Source organism: Aquarana catesbeiana, linkage group LG03 (assembly GCF_042186555.1).
Source record: "Aquarana catesbeiana isolate 2022-GZ linkage group LG03, ASM4218655v1, whole genome shotgun sequence".
In the NCBI taxonomy this organism is placed as follows: Eukaryota; Metazoa; Chordata; class Amphibia; order Anura; family Ranidae; genus Aquarana; species Aquarana catesbeiana.
The window spans coordinates 212,892,469-212,917,039 of record NC_133326.1 but is presented as its reverse complement, the minus strand read 5'-3'; the positions used below and the strand labels follow the sequence as shown (position 1 = coordinate 212,917,039).

General features: G+C 44.0%; 1 protein-coding gene across 3 annotated transcripts in view; it reads left to right on the top strand.

The window, feature by feature from the left end:
- The window catches only part of PLXNB2 (plexin B2), a 323,100-nt gene extending 320,162 nt beyond the window's left edge, over positions 1-2,938 (top strand). For all 3 annotated transcript variants that reach the window (XM_073619756.1, XM_073619757.1, XM_073619758.1), the window contains one exon: positions 1,895-2,938. In XM_073619756.1, the coding sequence (XP_073475857.1) occupies positions 1,895-1,999 (105 nt within the window). In that variant the 3' untranslated portion in view covers positions 2,000-2,938. The remainder of the gene's footprint in view (positions 1-1,894) is intronic.
- Positions 2,939-24,571: the final 21,633 nt, after the last annotated feature.

The window sequence follows — 24,571 nt, the reverse complement described above, 5'->3', positions numbered from 1 at the left end:
GGAACTCCGCTTTAAACTACGTAGAGGATTCTTTACTGTAAGAGCGGTTAGGATGTGAAATTCCCGTCCACAGACTGTGGTTTCAGCAGGGAGCATCGATAATTTAAAAAAACTATTAGTGTGTGTATATATATATATATATATAATTTTTTTTTTTTGCTGAGACCCTAGAGATTAAAATGCATTGCAATATTTTATGTCACACAGTATTTGCTCAGCTGTCTTTTAAACACAATTTAAATACACTGAATTAAACAAAACACAATATTTACCCCAATTTTTTTGTATAATATGAAAGATGTTACGCCGAGTAAATAGTTACCCAACGTGTAATGCTTTAAAATTGCTCATGGAATGGTGTCAAACTACGGTACTTAAAAATCTCCATAGGTGACGCATTCAATTTTTTTACAGAGTTACCTATTTAGAGTTACAGAGTAGATAATGCACTAGAATTATTGCTCTCACTCTAATGATCGAGGAAATAGCCCACGTGTGGTTTGAACACCGTTTATATATGCTTGCGCAACTTACGCATGCTGTTGCTTCTGTGCGTGAGCATGGAGGGATAGGGGGCTTTAATTTTTTTATTTATTTGACTTTTTATTTTTAGGCTGTCCCTTTTTATTTTTTTAATCACTTTTATGCCTATTACAAGGAATGTAAACATCCCTTGTAATAGAAATAAGTATGACAGGTCCTCTTTGAGAGAGACAACAAATCTTAAAAGCAAAGGGAAAAAAAAAGTAACTCACCTTTAAAAAAAAAAAAAAAAAAAAAAAAAAAAATTATATATTTATTATGGCCTGAAACCCAGGAGTGACGTTAGATGTCGCTCCGATTTTTCAAAGAGCATAGAGACGAGCATCAGACCATCTTTGCCTCACTTGTCTCCATGGCCAGCTAACGGGCGCATTGGATCGCTCCTGGGCTTTACCGCTTCTAAAAGTCATCTCGCAGCCAATCCACCCATGGGAATACTTTTATGCGAAAGGGAATCTGTCCTAGTATACCAGGGTAATGGCAGCTAGCTGCTGCCATAACACCTGTATTTAACGTCAAAGCAATAGGGTATTTTTACTATGGGCAAGTGGTTAAACGCCTAATAACAGTAATTGCGCATAATCATTAAAAACGCCGTTGGTGCCGGCTCCAAACAGGCATGGGTGACGTCGGCACAGTCTCCCTCCTACCCCGACGTATGATTCGTCTAAACATACCTTTCGTCTTACCCTCAAACTTTATATTTTTTAATTCTGTTCCAATGTCTACTTAATATTTTTCTTATTGAATGGTGTTGTATTGAAAATATCGTAGAAATTCACTGTTGTATTAAATTTTTTTCGCTTTCAGGGGGGCGGATTATGGCAGGTGAGGGTAGAAAATGTCCCATTATTGGTGAAAATAAACATGGTTTCAGGGTTCAGAGGTTTCAGAGGAAGAGTAGTGCCCCATTATTGGTGTTGGTGGGAGGAATACTACCCTATCGTTGGTATTAGTGCAATAAATAGGGCCCTATTGTTGTCAATGGGAGGAATAGTGCCCCAAGGGCTAGATAAAGGCTAGAAAAGGGCCACATTTAGTCCTTGGCCCTCAGTTTGGAGACCCCTGGTCTAAAGTATTGCACATGGGCCACTGTGTGCGCCTGGGAGAGATTGCCAGTGGTCCTGACTATTACAAGGGTGGGCGCACACCTTCCTACCAATTTTCATGGCCGTCCATGCTCAAACCCATGTGTATACTGCAAGATTATATCATGCCATTGCACCTGTGTGTAGCAACACAGTACCCCAAGTTTGCTAGTGTATAGCATGTGACGCCCCATCAACATCATTATTCACGGAGTCTTCCTCCCACTTATTACTCACAGAAATTACTTTCGTTGTTTTTCTAGATTATAAATGCTCTAGAAGAGGATCCATCAGCACAGCGCATGCAGTTAGCAATCCGGCTACAACAGATCGCAGCCGCCCTAGAAAATAAAGTCACCGACTTATGATTGGGAATATTCAGACAAGCAAAAAAGATGTTGACAGTTTTTCTTCCTAAGGAATAGAGTGTTATATTTTTAAAATGTCATTTTTGCATTTTTTAATTAGACCTTTTTTGTCTTGCACAACATACAGAGGAAAAATGTTTTTAATGTAAATTATGCCTCAAATGAAACCTATGTTATATGTGGGGAGGGACATTTTTTATAGCTAATGTAATTATACAATGCTGTCAACAACGTTGACGTTTTAAAATTCATTATGCAAACATAACTAAATTTGTAGCGTCATTTCAAGTAAAGCAATATGTGGAATAAGCTATCATTTCACTGCATTAGGATATTGCGTCCCCTAGGTGTCCCCATGCTTTCTGTTTCAGTAACTGGACAAGTCCTGTGAACGTCTCATAGACCTTTTCATTGTCCACAAAGTGCCACAAGGGATATTGCAGTGCACGGCATTGCTGCCCAGCTTTTAATGAGTTCTGAAAAGCTGCCAATGGATGTGAAACTAAAGGAAGCACAAATTAATCCACTTTTTTATTATTGTTCTGAAAATTATTTTATAGAAATATACATTCTAATGTGCCTTACATGTATCAGTTAATAAGAGACTGAAAATACATGATTTTGTTAAAAGAAAAAAGAATATAGATTTATTTATCACTGATTTTTTTTTTTTTTTTTTCTTGTGACCAAATGTAATTATTTGTGTGTCAATGAAGTACGAGTTGACATTGATTATGTAAAGATTTAATATGTTTATCTTGTATTAAAATGTTACCGAATGTTTCATCTGATTCTGGTAGCATAGTCAAACAAAAGCACCTTTAATATTGTATTTGTACATTAGGAATGTATACTGCAATATGTGGTCTTAGACCACAGCCAACATCCGATTGTACACATCAGTACTCCAATAAAGAGTCTCACATCTCATAATCTTAATGGAACATGTTATGCTCTGTGCCTCTGAAATCGGTTGCTCTAAACCACATATGTCAAACACAAGGTCCACCAGGCCATATCATGTGGCCCTCGCACCTCTTCTGCAGCTGCAGCACCCCCCCCCCCCCCTCGTCTTGGCCCTCACCCTGTCTCAGCAGTCGACAGCAGAGGACAGAACTTCTCCTACAGATCCTGTGCATCTCCTTGTAGCCACAGCCCTCCATTGTCTCAGCATTCAGCCGACTTTGGCAGCTGACTCCAGTCCTCCTCCATACTCTGCACTTTCTGCTTCACAGCTCTGCCCAGCTTCTTTCCTGCAGAAGCACAAGGTAAGGGGGTGCATTGTGATAAGGGAGGGCAGGGGCTCTTGACTGCTTATGTGGCCCGCGATGAGAGTTTGACAGTTCTACTCTAACCTAAACCTGCTCTGAATAAAATCCTAAAGAAAATAAACACCGCTCTGGACAGTATTAGCTGTATTCACTGCCAGTCCATTGAACATGACGGTTCTAAGTCACAGCTGTTAAATATAGAGACCTGGGCTAGCTCCAGCCATATTTACTTTTTTTTTTCCTGGTGCTGGGGCTATAAGTGGAGAAGCTAAGTCCCCAAAACCTAAGTTTTATGAAAAGCAGGCATACCATATAAAAAAATGCATGATCAGAAAATGTAATAGTACATATACTAAAGAATAAGCATACCAGGGAACTTTCCAAGGTTGGTTGGGTGAGAGGTACATAAAGAAAAAGGCAGAAGTGGTTTAAAAGCAAGGCGGCCAAATATAGTAAATATTTTGAATTAAACTACTGCTAGACACCTCAGCAAAATTTGCACAAAAACAGGGATTTTAGTTCACATACATTGCAATAGATGTTTAAGCTGGCCAACTACATCAAAGTAATCCCTCTCTGGCCAGTCCCTACTCTACTCTGCAAAGTTCTTACTTGCTTATAGCATACGTCAATTGATATAGTGCCAATATGGGACCAATGGACACAAATTTTAGGAGAGCTACAAGTTCAAGTCTGGTCAATGACCTGTACTATGCAAAATAAATACAATATACCTGTGCTCAAATCCAAATAGCTTATATATATATATATATATATATATATATATATTCTGTATATTACCCATCAGGTGCTAAAGGGGTGTGACACATGTTAATACTAAGCCTTGGTTCATACTGATGCCATGTGGGAATGCAGCGAATCCTGTGTGTTTCCTGCACTGTATTGCAATCGCACTGCGTCCATGTGATCTGCTGCGGGTGTAAATGTTAAGATTAATGACACCCCAAAACAGCTTGCAAAACACAGTGCGATTGCCAGAATCACACCCATACGATGTGATTCAAGTAGGGGTGAAAAAAGGGTCCTGCATCATTTTGGTGCGAATGCAATGTGGATGTTAACACCCGTGTGGATTCAGTTGCAGAAAAAAGGGTCCTGCACCCTTTTGATGCGGATGCGATTTGAGCCATACAAGATGTATGGCTCAAATTGCACCTGCACAGACATCGCATGTGATGTGCAAATTACATGCCGTGTCCCACAATGCACAAGTGTGAACCCAGGCTAAAAATTCTGGATGAACTCTGCACACTGCTATACACCCTTTCTAGCAAACTGCATAAAAACTGATTTTTAGTTCACATACATTCCAATATATGTTTAAGCTGGCCAACTACGTCAAAGTAATCCCTCTCTGGCCAGTCCCTACTCTACTCAAAAGTTGCAAAATTACTTCCTTATAGCATACATCAGTGGATATAGTGACAATATGTTTCTCTTGAGATCAATAGTGGTGGTGGTGATGACTTAGAGTGGAGTGGAACTTTTGAGAGGTGAAGCAACTGCAGCACAGTACTGTCTCGGGTTACATCCATGTGCTACTGGCTACCAGAGCCAGATTTATACATTTAAGAAAAAAAAAAAGAAAAGTTCCCTCTTGAGGCCAGCTACTTTAATGCCAAGTGGCCGCATATAAATGTGGCCCTGTTAAAATGACTTACCATGCTGAGAGTGCGCTTTCTGCATGCTCCCAGTAAGGTAGCCGGCACTGATCGGTAAGGTCCCGATCATGTGATAGCCAATCACAGCTGTCACATGACCCGAATGCAAGCCTCCACTTTTAGAACTCTTAAAAGGCAGAGGCGGTCAGCATGAAGAGGTTAAAGAAAAACTGGAGGCGGTGTTAGAATAGGCTGGCGTTTCACATTCTGCCATTGTCTCTGAACAAATGCTGTTGTATGTCCAGTTTCTGACCTTAACTTTTAGATGCTGGCAATCTCTGATGATATAAGTTCCTATCTACTGTAACATGTTCAGTCTCAAACCATCTCCTTTAGCATGCCCACAGTCCTGACCATATACTGCTGTATGTGCAGGCTCTGACTATTGTAGCATGCCCAGTCCCAGACCATCTCCTGTAGCATACCCACAGTCTCTGCCCATATACTGTGGTATGTTATGTTCAGTCTGTGACTATCTACTGTAGCATGTCCAGTCTTTGACCATGTCTTTTTTTTTTTTTTTTTTTTTTTAGCATGCCCAAAGTCTCTGACCTTATACTGTAGCATGCTTGCAGTCGCTGACCACCTACTGTAGTATGTACAGTCTCTACCAATCTACTGTAGCATTGCCAGTCTGATCACACACTGTGGAATATCCAGTTTCTGACCACCTGCTGTAGTATGTGCAGTCTCTTCCCATCTCCTTTAGCATGCCCCCAATCTCTGATTATATACTGCAGTACATCCAGTTTCTATATACCGATAGAAACTTTCAGAAACTTTAGCATGCTCACAGTCTCTGAACATATATTGTGGTGTATCAAATTCTTTGTCCAGTCACTGACCATCTCCAGTAGCATGCTTACAGTCAGACCATATATTGTGGTAAGTCTGGACTATCTACTGTAGTATGTCTTGTTTTTTGATCATCTGACCTACTGTGCTGTGAACACAGGAAGTCGCTCACTTGGCACAGGCACTATTTGTAGATCACTTTGCATTTTCTCAATGAATGCAAAGTGTTCTCTGATTGGGCAAGGTGGGGACTACACGCTCTCCATCTTGTCCAGTCAGAGAATGCTTTGCATTCACTGAGAAATTGCAAAGCATTCTCTGAACGGTGCTCGGATGTGAGTGGCGATCACAGTAGAAGTGATGTCTTCTATAGCTTCTAGAGAGGGATCCCATAGGTGTGGTATATCCAAAATTACCTTGGTCCAACCTGGAGTAATGTAACTATGTATAAAATATCCATAACTGGAATTCTTCAACTTCTTATTTCAGTCTAGGGGCAGGAAAAGTGCTTGTCACAGTCACCTAGGCATAAATGAGAAGTTAACCCTTGTGCAAGGGAGGATTTTTATGTTCCATGGTATTCGGCTTTAAGGGCAAAAGGCTCATTCATGTGATCTGAAGAGACCCGTGTTTTTTCTACGCTGAATAAATGCAGATTACTGCTAGGGCATAACAATGGTTTTCCATGTGCCCCATTCACATCACAATGCTGGTTTGATGTGTGGTGCAGATAAGTGGGTTTCCTCTGGGTACTCCAGTTTCCTCCAACACCCCAAAGACTTCATATTAAGAATGAAATATGATCAGAGTCTGCTGACCCCTTACTGAACCCAAGGTTTCTTCTACCTGGAGAACCCAATGTAATTTTGAATTGGGTAGAGCAAATACACTTCCAGGATCTGTGATGGAAAAGGCTACAAGTCCCATCTATGATTAGATCACAATGGAGCACAAGTGCAGTACTATCGCCACACTTCATTGAGAATTCCACCAGCCCCATAATTAAAAGTCTTTAACCCTTTATGGACATGGGCAGGAGGAATAGCCTTCAGGAGTCGGAGCATTGCACCCATGATCCTCTGATCACAGTTGCAATGTTTTGAAGGCTCCAGTGCAAACGAAAAACATTTTTTATTAACCTCTTCCAAAGTAAGCAGCATCTCAGCAGGTGGGCTTTCATGCAGAGAGGCCGTGTATATGCGGCCCTATGTATAGACAAAACTGTGCTGCATGCGTGCTCCCAGCACGATCATGGGTGGGAACCGCAAAACTCCCAATGCATACTTGCAGTTGGGAGCTTTCCAATCATGTGGCAGGCCATCACAGTGGTCACATGACCCAAATGCGCATCTCCACCTCCTGGTATCTACAAGCTCTTAAAGGGCCAGGGGAAGGGGTTAATCAATATGGTTGTATTTATTTAATTGCAAAAAGGACCGCCATATCACGGCCATCATTTTATATATGGGCTACAAAATGCAGGTTGCCGGCTTTTTAACACTTGTGGCTGAGTTGTGTTGTTACTATTACTAATCCCCCCTAGCCCCCCCCCAAGCTACAAAGGCAGCAGCTGGGGTTAACACATGCTGCAGCAGCAATTATTTCCCCTGCCATGTTCAGCATTACCGCATTACCGCCCACTGAACGCTACCTATTCAGGAGAATAGAGCTGCACTGCAAATGCCCTGCTCGTGTGTGCAGTTGTGGCATGGTAGTGCTGCATTAGAGAGTTAAAATAGGTGATATCTCGCCTCCTCACCACCTGTCAAATGCCTCTGAAAAGCAATCTGAGCATGGATTGCTTTTCAGGGAAGTGGCAGCCTGTTGCGTGAATAAGCCATTACAAGAGCAGATGGCGTTATGAGTCCCATTTTTTTTATTGGTTTCGGTTAGGAGATGCTTTAATCACCTACTTCTTTCTGAACATGGATATGGACAGCTAGTAATGGAAGGGTTCGTCCTAAGTAGACACCAGAGAACTCTTCCCAATGGAAATATATTTTATTAGAGATCAGGAAAGGGTTAATGGGCAGCCATGTGGCAGAAGCAGTTACTGCAGCATGTCAGTTGTCCAGCAACTGAATCTCTCACATCCAACCACTTGTCAGTCACCTGGATTATAGCTCACTGACATCAATGTGGTATCACTGTGCACTTTGGAGGACAGCAGTGCCCATACCTACCAACAGGAAAGGGCCCCTGGCACTGATTGTACCTACCGACAGGAGAGGACCCCTAGCAGTGATCTACCTACTGACAGTACAGGACCCCTAGTAGTGATCGTACCTACCTACTGACAGGAGAGGACCCCTAGCAGTGATCTACCTACCGACCGTACAGGACCCCTGGCAGTGATGGTACCTACCTACAGGACAGGACCCCTGGCAGTAATTGTACCTACAGGACAGGGCCCATGGCAGTGATAGTACCTACCTAGAGGACAGGGCCCCTGGCAGTGATCGTTCCTACCTACCGACAGTGCAGGGCCCCTGGCAGTGATTGTATCTATAGTACAGGACCCCTGGCAGTGATCGTACCTACCGACAGGAGAGAACCCCTACCAGTGATCTACCAACAGTACAGGGACCCTGGCAGTGATCGTACCTACCAACAGGAGAGAACCCCTACCAGTGATCTACCTACCGACAGTAGAGGGCCCCTGGCAGTGATCGTATCTACTGACAGTACAGGGCTCCTGGCATTGATCATACCTACCGACAGGACAGGGCCCCGGGCAGTGATTGTACCCACCTAAAGGACAGGGCCCCTGGCAGCGATCGTACCTACCTAGAGGACAGGACCCCTGGCAGTAATTGTACCTACCTATAGAACAGTACAAAACAAATTACAGCGCACACATACAAAAATGACATTTATCCTGCAAAACTAGTTAATATCACCTGAACATATTCAAAAATACGGGGGTTTGGTCACACTATATGGTCATATAGTGCTAAGCCCACCTACTGCGACAAAGTACCCCGAATTAGTGGATCCTACCCTAGTGATATACCTACAGAACAGGGCCCATGGCAGTGATTGTACCTACAGTACAGGACCCCTGGCAGTGATTTACCTACCTACCGACAGGAGAGGACCCCTAGCAGTGATCTACCTACCGACAGTACCGGGCTCCTGGCAGTGATCGTACCTACCTAGAGGACAGGGCCCCTGGCAGTGATCGTACCTACCGACAGGGCCCCTGACAGTGATCATACCTACCTACCAACAGGATAGGACCCCTAGCAGTGATCTACCTACCGACAATACAGGGCCCCTGGCAGTGATCATACCTACCGACAGGAGAGGACCCCTAGCAGTGATCTACGTACAGACAGTACAGGCCCCTGGCAGTGATCATACCTACCTACCGACAGTAGAGGACTCCTAGCAGTGATCTATCTACTGACAGTACAGGGCTCCTGGCAGTGATCATACCTACCTACAGGACAGGGCCCCTGGCATTGATCATACCTACCGACAGGACAGGGCCCCTGGCAGTGATCATAGCTACATACAGAACAGGGGTCCTGGCAGTGATCATACCCACCTACTGGACAGGGCCCCTAGCAGTGATCGTACCCACCTACAGGATAGGGCCCCTGGCAGTGATTGTACCTACCTAGAGGACAGGACCCCTGGCAGTAATTGAACAATAGGTGCTGGAACTCAACCACGACCCCCCCAAAACCCCTCCCCCCCACACACACCCTCCAAATCACATCAAATAGTGGGTGTGGTCATATTTCACAAATAGTAGAAGCGTCTTAAAGGGGCATTAAATATCAGGATTGCATTACATACAGAGTGCAGAGCTGTCACTTGTATTCACAGAAACCGGACTTCTGTGCTTACAAGTGATTGTGGTGAGCAGGCACCAAAGGGTCTGAGCCAGAGGTGGTGGAACTTCCCCTGAAAAAAAGCCCTGCCTACAGGACAGGGCCCCTGGCAGTGGTTGTGCCTACCGACAGGACAGGGCCCTTGGCAGTGATCTACCTACTTACAGGACAGGGCCCCTGGCACTGGCAGTAATCGTACCCACCTACAGGACAGGGCCCCTAGCAGTGATCATACCCACCTACAGGATAGGGCCCCTGGCAGTGATTGTACCTACCTAGAGGACAGGACACCTGGCAGTAATTGAACCTACCTACAGGACAGGGCCCCTGGCAGTGATTGTACCTACCGACAGGGGGGGGCAGGGAACCCGTTTTGACTGCTGACATTTGTGGCCCCTGGCTGGCTCCCATGTTCTGAATGATAGGGTCCCGATGTAGTGATTGGAGAGGTAGCGGGCAGATATCTACATTCCCAAGTCGAAGACCATACCAGCCATCCCGACAGAGGAGGTGACCCGTCCTCACCGATCTATGGGACGATCTGTCGTCACCGATCTTTGGGACGATCTGTCGTCGCCGATCTTTGGGACGATCTGTCGTCGCCGATCTATGGGACGATCTGTCCTCACGATCTATGGGACAATGACTTGTCCAGCATTGCTGTGACTGGGAGATGACAAGCACTGCACTCATCAGCCCGGGGGAGGAGGGGTCAAATGTCTCATCACTATGGAGATCTCATCTACAGCCCGGTGTTCTGCCGAGGTCGCAGTACAGAGGGGGCATTATCCGCCGGGGGACCTTTTTCGGCAGGACACCGGCTCCAACATTGGAAGGGATCCCCGAGTCATCACACTGATACTGCTGCTATGTGACATTTGTTTACTTCGAGTTTTCCCTGGCCTGTGATTGGAAGGTGGACTGTCACCTGACATATCAGAAAGTGCTGTGTGGAGGGAGATTGTAGGAAAATCACTTCCGTTACCTGATCTGACGGGTTCGCTATTCTGACAGAAGATTGACAGTCAGTGTGTGCGGAGATACCTACTCTAGCCAACAGAGGGCGACCGTGATGGGAAGAGGAGCCTTCTTGGGAGGTGAGTGCTCTTCTACACACCTCACCTCACACTGCACTTACCACATCTCATAGGAGTGTGTACTATCAGTAGTGTGTGTACTTTATACTTCTAGTAAGGGCTATTTATTATTAGTGGTAAGGTAGGTGTATTTTATACTGCTAGTAGGGGCTATTTATTATTACTGGTAAGGTAAGTGTATTTTCCACTGCTAGCTGTTTTTTTTCTGCCAGCGAAGTTTTTATTTAACCATCTCAGTACAGTGCGCTTTCACCCCCTTCCTGCGCAGGCCATTTTTCAGCTTTGAGCGCTGTCGCACTTTGAATGACAATTGCGCGGTCATGCAACACTGTACCCAAATGAAATTTTTATTATTTTTTCCCCACAAATGGAGCTTTATTTTAGTGGTATTTGATGGCCTCTGCGGTTTTTATTGTTTGCACTATAAACAAAAGAAGTGCAACACTTTTGAAAAAAACACAATATTTTTTACTTTTTGCTATAATAAATATCCAATTTTTTTTTTTTTTTTATTTGAAGCAAATTTTTTTCCTTAGTTTAGGCCGATATATATTCTTCTACATATTTTTGGTTAAAAAAAAATTGCAATAAGCATATATTGATTGGTTTGCGCAAAAGTTATAGCGTCTACAAAATAGGGGATAGATTTATAGCATTTTTTTTTTTTTTTACTAGTAATGGCGGCGATCTGCGATTTTTATAGTGACTATAGCGATATTGTGGCGGACATATCGGACACTTTTGACACATTTTTGGGACCATTCACATTTATACAGCGATCCGCGCTATAAAAATGCACTGATTACTGTATAAATGTGACTGGCAGGGAAGGGGTTAACACTAGGGGGTGATCAAGGGGTTTATCATGTTGCTAGGGAGTGTTTCTAACTGAAGGGGGAGGGGATTCACAAGGGGAGGAGACCGATCGGTGTTGCTCTATACTGTGAACACACAACGGTCTCCTCTCCTCTCTGACAGGATGTGGATGTGTGTGTTTACACACACAGATCCACGGTCCTGCCGTGTTACCGGGCAATCGTGGGTGCCCGGCGGACATTGAGGCCGCCGGGCACGCGCATCGGGTGCCCAGTGACACGGCAGGCGTGCACGACTGCAGCCGGCGGCGCACGCCCCCTGGTGGGCAGGGAAGGCGAGGGCGTCATATGACGCCCTCCCAGAATGAGAGCCGCGCCGCCTGGCCGTCATATGAAAGCCGGCGGGCGGCAAGCGGTTAAAGCTGATTTCCATGTTTCCTGTCGCTTTAAATAGTTTGTTTGGACCAGCTTAGTCCAAATGAACTATTTAGGTCTCATATACACGGACGTTTTTACAGCGGCGTTTTTGAGCTTTTTTTGCAGCTTAAAAACGCAGATCCATGTTATTCAATGGCCTCATACACACCATGGCATTTTTGAGCTGTAACAGTCATTGGCGTTTTTTAGCTCCAAAAAAAACCAAGGACCAGCGCGTTCTGAGGCTCCAGCGCTAGAGCTGTAAAAATGCCAGACGCCGGTAAAAGGTGTTAAACGTGGTTTAACAAGGCTTAATGCTGTTCACACAGCGTTAAGCCTCGTGCAGCGTTTCTCTGCCTCTATTCAAAATCATTGGTTCCCTATGGGAGCCCATAGATTTGAATAGAAGTCGCACCAGAAGTCGGATCACGATGATCCGACTTGCGGTGCGACTTGTGTGCTGAGAATCTTGAAGGGGAACTCCGCCAAAATGTAAAAAAAAAAAAATTTGCGTGAGGTTCCCCCCAAGGCGATACCAGACCCTTTGGTCTGGTATGGATCTGAAGGGGAACCCCCACGCCAAAAAAAATGGTGTAGGGGTTCTCCCAAGATCCATACCAGACCCTTATGCGAGCACGCAGCCTGGCAGGTCAGGAAAGGGGGGGGGCGAGCGAGCACCCCCCTCCTGGATCATACCAGGCCAAATGCCCTCAATATGGGGGGTGGGTGCTTTGGGGCGGGGGGGCTTTGCACCCTCCCACCCCAAAGCACCTTGTCCCTATGTTGATGAGGACAATGGCCTCTTCCCGACAACCCTTGCCATTGGTTAGCGGGGTCTGCAGGCGGGCGGCTTATCGGAATCTGGAAGGCCCCTTTAACAAGGGGGCCCCCAGATCCTGGCCCCCCAACCTAGGTGAATGAGTATGGGGTACATCGTACCCCTACCCATTCACCAAAAAAAGTGTCAAAAATAAACATACTGCACAGGTTTTTAAAGTATTTTATTAAGGCAGCTCTGGCTCTTCTCTCTCTTCTGGCAACGTCTTCTCCCTCTGCCAGTCCTTCTTCCCTTGTCCAGTTCTTCTCCTCTCTCCGCTGTCTTCTCGCTCTTTTGCCGGGTCTTCTGCCACTGCTCTTCTTCCAATGTTGACTCAACGCGATCTCCCTGTGTAATGCTGGGTCCGCCGTGTGCAATGACTTATATTGACATGGGGCCAGGCTACCCAATGACGCAATTTGGAGGCCCCGCCCCTTGTGACGTCACCATCCGAAGCATGATGGGGCGATTAAAGTGACAGGAAACATGGAGATTGGCTTTAATAATACTAGTAATGTGGGAGTGTTTTTGTATCAGTGATGAGCTCAGACTTGTTGGGGCAGAGGCAGTCCCCAGCCCACAGCTGCATGTATACATGCCCCTTGGACAGAGAATGTCTCCTTACTTGTCAGTAAGGCCCTGTGGGGCAGAAACACATAAGTGGACTGCACAGTGGCGGCTTGTGGTTTTTTTGTTTGGGGGGGGGCTGCAAACAACCACTACCCTCCCCGTGGCACCTCAACCCCCCTGCTGTTTGCCCATCCACCAGCACTTACCTGATCATCAGGCAGAGGGACAGGCTGCCGCAGGCATCTTGCAGCGTCTTCCGTGTCCTCTTCCCTTCTAAGATCATGGCGGCTTCTGCCGTGCGTCTCCTCCCCTCCTCCAATAGGATCACCTAAACTTTCAGCCAATCAGGAAACTGGTAACAGACCCGTCAAGATCAAAAAAGGAGCAGCGCTGTGAGAGTTAATTACTTAAGGGTTAAACCCATGGGTGAACAAATATGAAGTGAAAATAACCTAAATTGTGTTGATAAGAAATACAAAATATACATTAGAAATTGATCACAATAAACAGTCCCAATCTGTGACCCAAACAGATGGATGAGATGATGTGGGGAGATATGGGTAAAAGTCCCGGTTGACAGGTAGAAGTACAATTGGATTGATTGAGACCTTCACCGCACCACTGTGAGAATAATAGGAATGCGCGCTTACCAAAAGGCAAGCTTATAGGAGCTTGCGACCTTAACCCGGTCAGGGCCTTTCGTGGATTGGAAACACCAACGTCCCACTTCAGCTTTAGGATAGGTACACTGTCCGTCAGAAACCAGGAATTCACTCACATAGGGAGATATTACCCTCCAGCTACAGATAGTTCTCACAGGGGGTATTCCAAAGGAAAGAAAAGGACAACATAGCGTAATCCTGCTTGAGTATTTATTAAAAGTAGGTTTAAAATCACACTTACATTTAGGTAGATCAATAAAAGCAAAAATAGCCGGCCAGCTAGAAGCGAACACCCGTCCTACAGACGGTATCTGAAGCACGTCAGCACGCCCGACGCACGTTTCGTCACACTGTGACGTCGTCTGGGGCACGGGCGACGCACTGACGTGTCGCACATAAATAGTAAACCAACGTAACCAAGCCTCGTGATGAAACCGGAACCGGAAATCACCTTGCGCTCCACTAGGTAGGGCGGATGGTGCAAAAACGCCATCTTAGATGAGGGATTAAAAATAATTTCAGTATACGTTACTAATGCGGAACCCCCGAACATGCAAAAACCGATGCGAAAAATTTAAATTTAATTACCGAGGTCTGCACATAAATTGCCATATAACGTTTACAAATTAAAACTTAAATTGAGATAAAGGAATACCAAAATTCACTTAGTTTTAAGGAGATTAGATTCCCAAGCAAAAATATAAAAAATAAATAAAATAAAACTAAATAAATAGATACGTCCCTCTAGTGAGTAACAAAAATTAAATGGTTGAGTTCCAAAGAAAAATAAACAACAAAAAAGGTTCCGACAAGAGCATATTTAGTGGTGCACTCATCAATTCTCGATTGGGCACAAATTGGGCATAGATAAGACAAACGTCACACGCAGTCAAGCGGATATTAAACTAGATGGATTATACTAGGGAAGAGGAAGGTGATTTCATCCCCCATATGTAAATATATGAAAAAACCCCAATGTAGCAAAAATCGTACATAAATACATTAAACAGAGGCTGGTAGAGGAAATACATCACATACAAATATCATTAGACTTAAACTAAACCAAAAATCCTAATTAAAATCTACAAGTACAATGATGGGGCACATACCCCATTGATATAGAATCTGGATATAAACAATGGAGCATATGCCCAACCCAAGAGCTGGGTGACTAATCTATGGCCACTCATTCATTGTGTAAAAATAGGTTCTTAAGGGCATCCCAGGACCCTGAGTGGAGAATCTACCGGTGAATAGGACAAAGGTTAATTATAAATTTTTTATGAGTTGTCAATGAAGGCATTGGTGTCAATATCCACATTGAGCCCATGTGGAACATAACACTTAATTTTGTGTATCCAGAGCATCTCGAGTTTAGAGATGCTCCTGACCAGAGAGCTCCCCCTCCAGTGGGGCCGATACCTGTCAATCCCCAAAAACAAAGTTTTAGAGGGATCCTTATTATGGGTGGTTAGATAATGCTTTGAGACAGAATGTTTCGGAAAGCCATTTATGATGTTAGTGATATGTTCATTTACACGAACGGAGAGGGGTCGTCTAGTCCTACCCACATACTGCAACCCACACGGGCACTGCAGCATGTAGACGACCCCCTCCGTTCCACAAGTGATAAAGGGTTTGATGTCGTGCTCCTCATGAGTACTAAAGGAGGTAAATTTCTGGGTTCGCCTAGATGGCGCAGAATTCAACCTACAGACACGACATCTACCACATTTATAGTACCCCTTCAAATTATCGAAAAGGCCCTGGATGCCCCTAACAGGGGGATCGAGAACATTAGGGGCTAGTCTATTTCTAAGGGACGATGCTCCCCTAAAAATCACTTGTGGTTTTTCTGGGACAACAGCTCTCAGGACAGGATCGTTACCCAATAGGTGCCAGTGCTTATTGAGTAGGCTTTTAATATTACTGTGCTGTATTGAATAGGTTGTGACGAAGGGGAGAGTCACAGAGTTCTCTCTAGGGAGTACCCTCTCACTTAGTAGCTGTTTCCTGTCACTATCCTTGACAGCATTCAAGGTTTGGGTTAGAGACTCCCTATTGTACCCTTTTTCCACAAAACGATTCATCAAGACCCCGGCCTGTTGCAAGAACTGAGAGTCATCAGTGCAATTGCGTTTAAGTCGCATAAATTGACTCTTGGGTACAGACCGGAGCCATGATCTATGGTGACAGCTGTTCAAAGGAATATACGAGTTACGGTCCGTTTTTTTAAAAAATGTAGAGGTTACGAACCGGTCCCCCTGTATACTGATATAATAACAGACCCGTGCTTCCTGATTGGCGGAGAGGCAATTCAGTGTTAGAAAAGCAATTATTCATTTGCTTTTATAACACATCTGGGTGGACTCCGAGCACAATACTCTGTGCTCTGAGTCCACCCTATTTTGAAGCCTATTAGAGCCTATGGCTCTAATCAGGTGCTTCAAAAAACACCCCCGCTGCTGTAATTCAGGTGCCCGGCATCCGAAAAGGGGCCAGACGCCTGAATAGGGGGTGGCAGCGGTGGCCATGAATAGAGTCATGCTATGCATGACTCTATCCATTACCATATAGGGAGCTATTGAGGATAGAGGGGGCAGCGCCCATGCGCCCTTAATGCCTTGGTAGAGTGCGGTGAGTCACTTTGTGCATATTTATAGACCCTGCATTGTCGGCCAATATGTACAGATGATTGGACACTGGGAAGACACGCCCCCTGGGCATTCCCCTATAACCCCACTCAGTGAGTCCTTTAGTAATAACAGTTATTTCAGTAGCTCAAATATTTTTTTTAATATTCTTTTTCTTCACTTTATGCCGTCTGCTAGGTCTGTTTTCTCCTATGTGTCTCTTTTCTTCTTCTTCTTGGTATTGGTATTGTACGAGTCTCAACAGCTTCCAAATCAAGTTAGAATGTGATGCACAATCGTCCTTCATTTGTAACTCACATACTTCCCCTCCCAGGCACTGCACAGTGGGGGGTTCAGCAATAGAGGCAATCCTGTCAATCCAGAAAGCAGTGGGCAGGACGAGGTGTGCCCAAGTGCTAATTAACCGCTTGCCTCCTGGGCATTTTTATCCCCTTCCTGCCCAGGCCAATTGTCAGCTTTCAGCGCTCTCACACTTTGAATGATAAATGCGCAGTCATACAACACTGTACCCAAATTACATTTTTATCTCTTTTTTTTTTTTTTTACACAAATGGAGCTTTCTTTTGGTGGTAATTAATCACCATTGGGTTTTTTTTTGGTAAGCAAACAAAAAAAGACAGAAAATTTTGAATAAAAAAATCTTTTTCATAGTTTGTTATAAAATTTTGCAAACAGGTAATTTTTCTCCTTCACTGGTGTGCTCTGATGAGGCTGCACTGTTGGGCACTGATAGGCTGCACAGATGGGCACTGATGAGGCGGCAATGATAGGCAGCACTGATATGTGACATTGATGAGGAGGCACTGATGGGCACTAATTGGCAGCACTGATTTCAGCACTGGTGGCCACTGGTGGGACTACACTGATAATCAGGATCCTGATAATCAATGCCCTGATTATCAGTGCCGACGTCCCTTTAACACAAGCCGATTATCAGGTTTCTTCTTCTCTCCTCATGCTGTCAGCATTAGGAAAGAAAAACTGAAAATTGATGCCCTCCTGGCAAACTAAGCCCACGCTGTAGCCGGCTTTCGGCTATAGCGTAATCAGGAAGTAGTTAAAGCAGTATTAAACCCAGAATTAAACATTTATTCTATTGCAGCTTACCAATTCTTATATATGATGTCTACATTAGTTTCCTTTTTTAGGTTTTCTTTCTTCTATTTTCATCTGGTGATCCAGCCAGTAAGTCTAATTTTTCAAAAGAACAAGCTCTCTTGCAGTTACATCGATGAGACAAACCATTTAACACTGACAGGGGTGCTTACAGTGATCAGCTTTTCTTTATTTATGTAAAACCTTTTGACCCAAAAGAAAGACAAATCTGTTTGCAGTAACTAATTATAAAGTATTAGCTGGAGTTTTGGCTTCAATTTGTTAGTGTATTTAAATCTGCTAGTGCATCTAATACCTTCCCACAGATCGACAATGCTGCTGTCTAAATCTGCCCCTTGTGCTCCTTCATCCAGAGTAGTGTCTCTCTAATACAGGAGGTGTGTTACTGGCCAGATCACCAGGTGAAAACAGAAGGAAAAAGCTTGAAAAAGAAAACGAATGCAGCCGCCACATCTAAATATTGGTAAACTGCAATATATTGATGTAGCACCCTGGTGTTTAGGCAGGATTGCTCTTAATTTTTTAGCCAAGTGGTAGTTGCCTTGGCCAATTGATAGGAGATCAAATGATTCCACCCTAATCCTGGAGTTGCTACACTTCTCTCTTCTGTCACTAGATGGCCGGGTATCTGGTGGCATTAGATAAGACAAGGGCATTGCAAGGACAGATTAGGAATAGATGGGGTGTCTCAGCCAATGGGCAGGGATTTTCTTGGGTCCCCTTGGCCTGCTGGGAGAGCCTATTTATTTGGGTGAGGTCAGGTGATCAGGGTTTTCTGTGTCACCTGCCACGGCTGTCTGGGTGGATGTGTGTTGTACTGACCCGGGCTGCTAGGCCGGAGTCTGAGGCCTATCTCGGGGACATTTGACTGCTAGGCTGTCTGAGGGCCTATCCAGAAGTAAGAGAGCAGCGTAGGGTTGGGATTGCGGCTTGCAGTCCAACCAGAAGTGACAATTCTGCCGGTCGGAGAACCTGTTGTGGTTGGAGGTAGAGGGGAAGCTGTCGCCACTAAGGGTCCAATCACCTTATTACCAGGGACCACCGTAAGTAGCTGAAGCAAGTACCAGAGCAGCATTCTCACCAACCGGGGATGGTAAAGAATTGGGAAACTTCGGCAGGTGTCAAGCCAGGGACCCAGCCAGCAGAGGTGACGTTTGCAGAGTAGTCTTGTGTGCCAAGCCAGGGACCGAGCAAGCCAGTGGGGTGACGCTTGAGGAGTATCTGTGAGTGCCCAGCTAGGGACCCAGCAGGGACCCGGGGGTAATGCATGAGGAAGATAGTGAGAAGATTGGAAGAGCTCTGGAGATCCAGTGGCAATGGATCAGCGGGTCTAGGTGATAGACTAGAGTTCAGTTGAGTGAAGATCGAAAGAGGAGATTGTGAAGGAAATGAAAGAGTTCATTGCAACCTTTGTTAGAAACTCTTCGAGATTGTTGCCATAGGAGACAGCGTGTCTACACGTGCAGATGTGGCGTCTGCTAATGAACGTTGCAACTATTTAAGGGTGTCCTGGCCCTAACCCTCTCTCTCACAGTTCTGTTTAAGAAAATAAATCTCTTTGCATTTAAGAAGTGTTTGGCGCCCATCAATCAGCCTTACATTGCACCCACCATGCCTCCTAACTCACTCTACACAGAAGGATGTCAGCTGTCCCTAACTCTGGTGGTCACCATCAGGCCTGGAGAGGCCCTGGCTACATTACAGTTTTGGTTTTGGGTTTAATACTGGTTTAACAAGTTACAAAGGTGCAAGTCAGCAGTAACAATGCAGACTGACACGCCTCACCCCTCCTTTTTTTTTTCCTTTCTGTTAACAGATGAGAGATTCTATTAACTGCTTCAGGACCGCCCTCTACACTTATACTTCAGAAGGGTGGCCCGACAGCGCCAAATCATGTACATTATTATTATTATACAGGATTTATATAGCGCCAACAGTTTGCGCATCGCTTTACAACATCGGGGAAGACAGTACAATTACAATACAATTCAATACAGGGGGGATCAGAGGGCCCTGCTCGTTAGAGCTTATAATCTAGAAGATGTATGTGATTTGGTATTGCCGGGTAGGGGGCATGTTGCTCTGTCTGTGCAGTCATTCGCTACAAAACAAGCCGATCAGTGGGTCCAGGCCAATGATTTATGGCCAGAGGCCGCTGAGCAAATGACAGAAGAGAGCCCTGTGTAGGTAAACAACACAGGACTCTCTAGAGTCAGCAGCGATATGTCAGTTTTTTCTCCCTGCAAAGCTGGGAGTAAAAACAGCCACATTACTCAGTAAATGCAGCATATACTACACACAGTAAACATTGTTAGGCACACAGTTAACCCTTTGATTGCCCCTTAATGTTAACCCCTTCCCAGACAGTGACATTAGTACAGTGATAGTGTATATATTATTTGCACTGATCACTGCATTAGTGTTACTGGTGATGTCAGTGTCAGTTCCCACAAAGTGTCAGTTAGTGTCAGATTGACTGCTGCAGTATCACAGTCCCACTATAAGTTGCTGATTGCCGCAATTACTAGTATAAAAAAAATGTCCAGTATATACAGTACCTTGAAAAAGTATAAATACCCCTTGAAATTTTCCATATTTTGTCATGTTACAACCAAAAACATAAATGTATTTTATTGGTATTTTATGTGATAGACCAACACAAAGTGGAAGCAAAATGATAAATAGTTTTGAATTTTTTTTTTACAAATGACTATGTGAAAAGTGTGTTGTGCATTTATATTCAGCCCCCTTTACTCTGACACCCCTAACTAAAATCTAGTGGAACCAATTGCCTTCAGAAGTCGCCTCATTAGTAAATAGAGTCCACCTGTGTGTAATGTAATCTCAGTATAAATACAGTTGTTCTGTGAAGACCTCAGAGGATTGTTAGAGATCCTTAGTGAACAAACAGCATCATGAAGGCCAAGGAACACACCAGACAGGTCAAGGATAAAGTTGTGGAGAAGTTTAAAGCAGGGTAAATATCCCAAGCTTTGAACATCTCACGGAGCACTGTTCAATCCATCATCCGAAAATGGAAAGAATATGGCACAACTGCAAACCTACCAAGACATGGCCATCCACCTGAACTGACAGGCCGGGCAAAGAGAGCATTAATCAGAGAAGCAGCCAAGAGGCCCATGGTAACTCTGGTGGAGCTGCAGAGATCCACAGCTCAGGTGGGAGAATCTATCCACAGGACAACTAGTAGTCATGCACTCCACAAATCTGGCAAGAAGAAAGCCATTGTTGAAAGAAAGCCATAAGAAGTTCCTGTTTGCAGTTTGTGAGAAGCCATGTGGGGGACACAGCAAACGTGTGGAAGAATGTGCTAAATCTAACACTGCGCATCACCCTGAACACACCACCCCCACTGTGAAACATGGTGGTGGAAGCATCATGTTGTGGGGGTGCTTTTCTTCAGCAGGGACATGGAAGCTGGTCAGTGATGATGGGAAGATGGATGGAGCCAAATACAAGGCAATCTTAGAAGAAAACCTGTTAGAGTGATTCTGCAAAAGACTTGAGACTGGGGAGGTTCACCTTTCAGCAGGACAACGACCCTAAACATACAGCCAGAGCTACAATGGAATGGTTTAGATCAAAGCATATTCATGTGTTAGAATGGGCCAGTCAAAGTCCAGACCTAAATCTGATTGAGAATCTGTGGCAAGACTTGAAAATTGCTGGTCACAGACGTTCTCCATCCAATCTGACAGAGCTTGAGCTATTTTTCAAAGAAGAATGGGCAAAAATGTCACTCTAGATGTGCAAAGCTGGTAGAGACATACCCAAAAAGACTTGCAGCTGTAATTGCAGTGAAAGGCGGTTCTACAAAATATTGACTCAGGGGGGCTGAATACAAATGTACACCACACTTTTCACATATTTATTTCTAAAACATTTGCAAAACCATTTATCATTTTCCTTCCACTTCACAATTATGTGCCACTTTCTTTTGGTCTTTCACATAAAATCCCAATAAAGTACATTTGCGTTTTTAGTTATAACATGACAAAATGTGGAAAATTTCAAGGGGTATGAATACTTTTTCAAGGCACTGTATTTCTAAAAGTGCTATTGACATGAAACTTTCACCCCATGTAACAACTCATGCAATCCATACATACAAAGCAACCAAAACAAATAAGTTCAGAAATTAAGTTATGTGTAATAAAATGGAATGACACAGGGAAAAAGTATTGAACATATGAAGAAAGGGAGATGCAAAAAGGCATGGAAAACTAAGACACCAGCTGAAATCTATCAGTGATTATAAAGCAACCCTGCCCTTTGTCAATGCAAATTGATATCAGCTGGTCCAGTCTCAACTGATGGCCTATAAAAAGATGTATCATTTCCAAGGTGTCAAACAAGAAACATCTCATTATAGGTAAAAGCAAAAAACTCTCCCAAGACCTTCGCAACCGTATTGTTGCAAAACATACTGATGGCATTGGTTACAGAAGGATTTCTAAACTTCTGAATGTTCCAATGAGCACTGTTAAAGCTATAATGCAGAAGTGGAAATAATTAATTTCACCATAAACCGGTCACAACCAGATACTCCTCACAAGATTTCTGACAGAGGAGTGAAAAGAATTATCAGAAGAGTTGTCAAAGATCCAAGACCACTTGTGGAGAGCTTCGGAAATACCTGGAATTAGCAGGTACATTTGTATCAAAGAAAACAATAAGCAATGCACTCAACCGCCATGTATGCACGGTCAATATGCAAGACTCCATTGCTGAAGAAAAAGCATGTTGAAGCTTGTTTAACCACTTCAGCCCCGGAAGGTTTTACCCCCTTCATGACCAGGCCATTTTTTGCGATACGGCACTGCGTTATTTGACAATTGCGCGGTCTTGCGACCCTCTACCCAAATAAAATTGATGTCCTCTTTTCCCCACAAATAGAGCTTTCTTTTGGTGGTATTTGATTACCTCTTTGGTTTTTATTTTTTGCGCTATAAACAAAGAAAAGACAGACAATTTAAAGTGGATGTAAACCCGAATTTTTTTTTTTTTTTAATGTCATAATGTAGAATATAAGATTTCCTATCATTTGAGCCCAGTCTTGCCACAAAGAGTTAGTCCAGCTCTGAGCAATCCTCTTTTATTGTTCAGTGAGATAAATCTTGACAAACTGAGAAAAACTTTGTCAAATCCTCCCCCTTGCTGTGAGTGACAGGTGATTTACATCTCGTGCACTAGCCTAAGACACAGGCATTATTTTTTAATTCCCTCCCCCACTCTTTTCTTCAGCAGCTCTGCAAGGATTGGCTGTTCCACACCTCAGCATGATTTGGCATGCTGAAGTCATGTGGTTACTTTCCTGTCTTTTCACTGGATGTTAGAGATCATAGCAGAAGTTCAGTGTAAGAAATACACAGGAGAAAATGCATATTGACAAGGAGTGTAGAGGTGGGCGGGGAGTCTACTGACATCATGACTCCACCCACCGAGCTCCAGACAACAGACCCACCCACAGAATCTGCAGTTTTTCGGCTCTCATAACAGACAGAGGGGAGACATTTGACAGGTAAAGATACATGCAGGAGGCATGTATATCCTTATAGATAACCCCTATGGTAGTACTTTAGAAAGGATGAGAGTAGGTTTACATCCACTTTAAAGAAAAAAAAAACTATATTTTTTACTTTCTGCTATGAAACATACCCAATAAAAAAATGTAAAAAAACAAAGTTCTTCATAAATTTAGGCTAATATGTATTCTGTTACATATTTTTGTTTAAAAAAAATCCCAAAAAGCGTATATTGATTGGTTTGCGTAAAAGTTATAGCATCTACAAACTATAGGATATTTTTATGGCATTTCTTATGGCATTTTTTTTTTTTACTAGTAATGGCGGCGATCAGCGATTTTTAGTGGGACTGCGACATTGCGGCAGACAAATCTGACACCTAACTGACACTTTTGACACTTTTTTGGGAACCAGTGACATTATTACAGTGATCAGTGCTAAAACTATGCACTTTTACTGTACTAATGACACTGGCAGAGAAGGGGTTAACACCAGGGGCGATCAGAGGGTTAAGTGTGTCCCTAGGGGATGCTTTCTTACTGTGTGGGGGATGGACTCACTGGATGAACAGAGAGATCATGTGGACAGCGATCTGCCTTGTTTACATTGGCAGACCGCCATCCTGTCTCTCTGGGGAGCAATCGCGGGTGGCCGGCGGACATAGAATCCACCGGACCCGCTGATTGGCTCCCCCACTGGCCAATCGGCACTCGCTATCGCACAAAATGAAGTACAGGTATGTCATTTCATGCAGTAGAGCCAACCTGCCACAGTATATGTAATGCAGCCTGTCGGCAAGTGGTTAAAGTTGGCTGCACAACATTTAGACAAGCCTGTGAAATACTAGGGGAATATAGTCTGGTCAGATGAAACGAAAATGGAACTCTTTGGATGCCACAATACACACCATGTTTGGAGGTCAGTTGGCACTGCACATCACCCCAAAAACACCATACCAACAGTAAAGTTTGGAGGTGGGAACATGAAGGTGTGGGGCTGGTTTTCAGCATATCTTTGAAGGAAGGATGAATGGAAAAATGTTCCAAGACATTCTTGATCTGCTGCCATCTACCAGAATGATGAAGATGAAACAAAAGTGGACATTTCAGCAAGACAATGATCCCAAACACAAAGCCAAGGAAATTCTAAATTGGTTTCAAAGAAAGAAAATAAAGCTGCTAGAATGGCCCAGCAAATCACCTAAATTGAATCCAATAGAAAATCTATAGAAGGAACTAAAGATCAGAGTTCATAGAAGAGGCCCACTAAACCTTCAAGATTTGAAGACTGT